This window comes from Apaloderma vittatum, unplaced genomic scaffold (genome assembly GCF_000703405.1).
Source record: "Apaloderma vittatum isolate BGI_N311 unplaced genomic scaffold, ASM70340v1 scaffold6767, whole genome shotgun sequence".
NCBI classification, from domain to species: Eukaryota; Metazoa; Chordata; class Aves; order Trogoniformes; family Trogonidae; genus Apaloderma; species Apaloderma vittatum.
This window is the reverse complement of record NW_009727740.1, coordinates 29568-35046: the sequence shown is the minus strand read 5'-3', so window position 1 is coordinate 35046 and position 5479 is coordinate 29568. Positions and strand designations below refer to the sequence as shown.

General features: G+C 41.3%; 1 protein-coding gene across 1 annotated transcript in view; it reads left to right on the top strand.

The window, feature by feature from the left end:
- Positions 1-4128: 4128 nt before the first annotated feature.
- Positions 4129-5479, top strand: part of TXN (thioredoxin) — a gene marked incomplete at its 5' end in the record, with an annotated part of 3232 nt that continues 1881 nt past the window's right edge. Inside the window, 2 exons of the mRNA XM_009873778.1 lie at positions 4129-4233; positions 4933-4992. Coding sequence (XP_009872080.1) covers positions 4129-4233; positions 4933-4992 — 165 coding nt within the window. The remainder of the gene's footprint in view (positions 4234-4932; positions 4993-5479) is intronic.

Genomic DNA, 5479 nt, shown 5'->3' with positions numbered 1-5479 from the left:
CTAAAGTGAGCATACTAATTCTTGTGACTGCAGCTTAACTAGCTGTAAATGCAGCAGATTCCCTAAGTTAAAATTTAGGTGAACAGAGTGCCTTGTCACTAAGGTGCTGGAGATGGAACAGTGCAAGTTCAACATTAAATTCTTATTCTGGTTTGCATCTGTTTTCCCCCTTCTCTATCTGTGGAGGGACAGAAGGGCCAAACTTATTGTAGAATCATAGAATGGCCTAGGCTGGAAGGGACCTTAGAGATCATCTAACCCAATGCCCCTGCCATGGGCAGGGGCACCCCTCAACTAGACCAGGTTACTCAAGGCCTCATCCAGCCTGGCTGTGAACACCTCAAGGGAGGGGGCATCTGCAGTTTCTCTGGACAATTTATTCCAAAGTCTTGCCACCCTCATACTGAAGAAATTCTTCCTAAGATCCAATTTAACTCTATTCCTTGTCCTGTCAGTGGACACTTTTGTAAAAAATCCCTCCCCAGCCTGCCTGTAGGTTCCCTTCAGGTACTGGAAGGTAGTTATAAGGCCTCCCTTCACTTTATGAGTAAGGTTTGAACTTTCTGATATAGGCTAGAACGGCTTAGAGATGGAGAGTCAATGAACCTAGCTTTGAAGGGAAAGCATGTTCTAAGTGAGGTGAACTAGGCTATCCTCCCAGCTATAAGCATTGATTAAAAGCCTGATGTAGGTAAAACGTGGTTTTGTTGCTCATTCATGGAGAGCAGAGACTCAACAGTTATACTGACAACAGGATTTTAACATCAGCAACACCCAGAATGTTCAAGTACAGGCAACTGGGGTTTCTGGATTAGTTCTGTTTTTCAGTAATGCAAATTTACATTCTTCTCTGGTACAAAGAGGAAAATCCCTTGTTGCACTACTTGCAAAAGCTTATGTGAGTGACGTCTGTAAAGCAACATGACAGCTAGATGTGGCCACTTTCCTATCATACCTCTTCCCAACCTGACTACCTTCTGTGGCGTAGCTACTTTCAGGGTGCTTTACTGGTCCCTCTCAAATGCCCGGCAGGGGACTGCACGAGGTATACTTGCTTTAAAAGTATGTGGTCTTGAGATGGGTGACTCATGTAACAGGGTGTGACTATGGGACATAATACCTTCTATGGCAGAAGCTAATGGAGTATGTAAATTGTTAAAAAGCTGGTGTTGCCGAAGTTTTACTCCTTAACACTAGCCGCTTCTCTATTATTTGAGTCAAAGTGAACATTGAGAACTTGCAGTGGATGCAGGTGGTAGTTTTAAAAGTCACGTCTGATAGGGAATTCAGACAGTTTAACCTTCAGTTTATTTGTCCTAGCTTCTGTATATAAAAAAAAAACAAAAAACAAAACTGAAACCACCAAATTATGTAGTGACCATTGGCATCCAGCTAATGACTGGGTTAATCTGAGTTCAAGGGTGACTTGATAATGTGTTGGAAATCATGCTAACAACTAAGGTGCACACCATCCAGTAGTTTTGATTAAAGCTGCCTTATCTATTGCTGAAAGCAGTGCTAGATGCCTTTCAGTGCTGTCTGTTGTTATTAGACTCCATTTTGAGGTATTACCTTGTGCTGCTGGGAGTCCCTGCTGCACTTTCATTACTAGACCCTTTTCTCTTAGTTGGCCGTTGGAAACAGAGGCCTGCTACTGGTGCATTTGTTGAATGCGGCATGTGCTTTTCTGCTGGACGACAAAACAAGCAAAATGAGATCTTGCATGTGGTTAGGGAGGTGATTGTTAATTATTCAAAAAGAAAAAACACCACAACTGGTCAGAGGCTTCCCCCAGTAAAATGCTATCTGAAGAAAACATTGGTTAGCAAAACTCTTAAGATCCTCCAATAATATGGCAAAATGGTCTTGTGTTGGGAGCCTCCTCTTCTGTTAACAAAGATGATTTGTTTTTTCTGTGAAAGCTTGCCACTTCACAGTCAAGATGAAAGACATCTGTGGAAGCTAGTCGGACAGGTCAAGAGGGTTGGTTTGTTATTACTACTGTCTTCCTTCAGGGGAGTTAAGATCTCTGGGAAAGCTTTCAGGATTTCTTCCTAGCTCAGTACTTTTTAACTTGCAGGATTAAGCACCTCTGGACCCTGTGTCTCTTTACACTCTCTCACAGCAACTTTAGCTGGTACTGGAGATGACTTGCAGGGTAACAGCTTGTGGTTAGGACCAGGTCTCCGGTGGTGTATGGTGTGTGACCAGCTGTGGGTATCATGCCTTCCCACTTTCCTCTTGTTCTGTGCAATAGCAAAACTGGGGTGTGTGGCCATATGATGAACACATTCCAGGGCTGGACTTTGCTTTGCAGAATAGGGTAGTTACACAGCTGGACAGAAGACTTAAGGGTAGGAAGAAGATGGTCTGATTGGCAGGGGTGGGAAGTGGAATTGCTAAAGAGCTGGTGATGTTGCAGTGTGGAGATGTGAGCAGCCATACCAAAAACTAAACTCTAGGATTTGAAGATGTTGGGGGAGTGAGGCTTGGCTGAGGAACTTGTGGTGTAAGTAGTGGACATGGATTGCTGTGTACAGGGACACTGAACTTTCTTGGTGGAAGTGGAGCACTTCTGGGATTGGGGTGCAGGAGTGCCTCTATGTCAGTAGAGTAGTGGGAGACATAGGAAAACTTAGTGTTCCCATCTCTTTCATGCTGAGAGTAGGTGGTGTGGAATGCTAGCTACTGATCTTACAGCAGAATAGACTGTGTGAATATCCAAGAAACAAAGATGGAGGAGCTCAACATGTCGAGGCTGCGCTTTCAAAGACAGCTACATTGGGAGGGAAAATATCTTACAGGGAGATGTAATACTGGGTGTATTTGGAGTTACAGGAAGTTATGAAGACTTTCTTGTAGGTTTATGCATAAGAATGCTGGTGCAGGACTCTCTGCTTGCTGGTTGAATATACTTGTAACTAGTTTGTGTGCAGTCTTGGCTCCTCATGTGCATGGCATTCTTTAATGGGGTAAAATAGCCTACTAAATCCAGATCTTATTGTGGCTGACTGCAGAAGCTGGCATTAATTCATTAACTTCTGCACTGCAAAGCCAACTGCTCTGAGTGTGTAGCAGTCACTGTATTGCTTTCAGTTAGCTGTTGCTGGCAGAACTCTTAATGCTGTGGTCTGTGAAGTTGAGAAGAGTAAAGTAGCTACCTTCTGTACGCATAATCTGAAATTAAGTTTATTTTAACAGCCCTCCTGAAGCTAGCATTGCCATGCAAATGAAGTGGAGGAATGTTGAAGTGGCTTGTACTTGCTTTGGAAAAAGCACTGTCAGGAAGCAGCTGATTATCATTTTCTCCTGCCTGACATATTTGTTTGCCTCTTGATAGTCTTTCAATTCTGCTAAAACATTCACTTTTTGACTAGAAAACATGGTTAATAGCAGATAAGGAGCTCTAAATTCCAAAGAACGTCCTCAAAAATGATTGGTGAGACTAAGTGCAACAAACAGACTTGAAGCTCTAAAGTATCTATGTGTAACATTGCTGTAGCTAGTAGTGTTACATATGGGTTCACTTGGCAAAATAAGTAAAATAACTTTCCCATGAAGCTTCTTTAGAAAACATGCTCAGAGTAAACCACACAACATTTTGATGTTATGCATTAATTGGAAGAGGCATCAAACTGGAGGAATACACAAAGGTTTGTCTGCTTTTCAAACCATGCAGAGGAAAATCTGTCCCAGAAGAAAATGGAAGTCTTCCTGCCAAGACAGAAGTGAGAAAATGGATTCTTAAAAATCATAAGGATTGTATTCAGGGGATAACACTTTAAAAAGCTGCTAGACCTGAGGATTGTAGGCTAGATGATTTTCTAGCTTATGTTTCCACAGTTCAGTGAGTTTGGGTGACAGCATTGTGGTGTCTTCTAATTGAAGAGTTTGTAAGACACCGTCTGATGTTTGTAAGACACTGTTTGTAAGACACCACTGATGAAAGCAACTCATATTGGAGCATTTACATGATGGGACAAATACCCCAGTTAAGTGAAATGTTCAAAGAGCTGCCAAAATGATTAGTGTGTTAAGGCTGGGAGCAAGCTAGCCTTGGGATTAGTCTGAATCATTTTACAAAGGGGGAAAATCATTAGTGTGTTCAATTTATTTATTTTTTTATAGGTTGAATTTGAGGCAGAACTGAAATCGGCTGGTGAGAAGCTTGTAGTAGTTGATTTCTCGGCCACATGGTGTGGACCATGCAAAATGATCAAGCCATTTTTCCATGTAAGTAGCCTTTCTGTTTTTATTGGTAATTGTATTAAAGTACATGTAAATGTTTTTGTGCTGCTTGCGGTAACATGGAGGAAACTTCCTTTTTTGTCGTGTGATTGCTTGTATTTCTTGGAAAAGGGTGAAGTCACAAAAGTATCTGAGACTATCAAGTTAAATATACTGACTTCTGATATAGCTGGGAGCTCAAATATAATGTAGCTTCTGTTATCCTAATGCTTACATACATCTTGGGTCTGTAGGGGCCTAACAGTTGCATTACCTCAAGAGGTGAGATGTAGAGTAGAAACCATGTTTATCCTTAAGCAGACAGTTATTGTAATCACTCCAGGTGTGTTTAAGTGGCAATGTTATCTCCTGGTAAAGTGTCAGATAGACTGTAGTGTCTTTTGGTGACCAACTGAAGGCTGTAAGAGAAGGCTTTTTACTCATGTTTTGGGATACTTGAGTGTTTTCTGTGGGTAGTGTGTTTGAACAAGTTTCAGCAGACTCTTTCAGGTCTGTTGGAACTTCAAAGTGGAGCAGAAAATAAAATTTTTGCTCTGGTCATTAAAAGCTGCTTTAAAATAACAAGGCATGTTTCCCAGGGAGGGAGGTAAGCAGCATCAGTGTTACAGTTTATGTATATGAATGTATCTTTTGTAAGAAAGCTTCCCTGGAATGCTGACTACATAATTTCTTATTTCATTCTAGAGTTTGTGTGAGAAGTATGGTGATGTGACATTCATAGAAATCGATGTGGATGATGCTCAGGTATGGCCCAGGGTAACGCTGAGTCAGAGCAGTTAATGTGTTTAACAAAAGTGATAATGTATCATTTCTTCAGATACTGAAACAGAAAAAGAGATTGTTTAAACTTTGAGAAGTTTAAGTTTAGGCTTACACTGGAAAGAATGAAATATTTTTTTTGAGATCACCTGAGCAGAAACTGCAATGGTTACTTGCACACTTGAAGCCCTATGGCATGAAGGAGTTTAATGTAAGGCCTTGAGCTGCTTTGATGCAATCGTCCCTAAAACTAGTATCTCACAACTGTCTAGTGATCTATCTGGTCTCTCCACTGCTCTTGGCACTATTTCCTCTTTCATGTCTTGAATTAAGTGCAATGAAATCCCTGCTGTCAGTTCCAGCAATGTCAAACAAGTACTTGAACAATGTCAGATTGAAATATAAGTTGCTGTAGGGCTCTTGAGCCTTACAGGTAGTCGCCTCTGTTCTGATGCAGAGTTCTCTGTTTTTT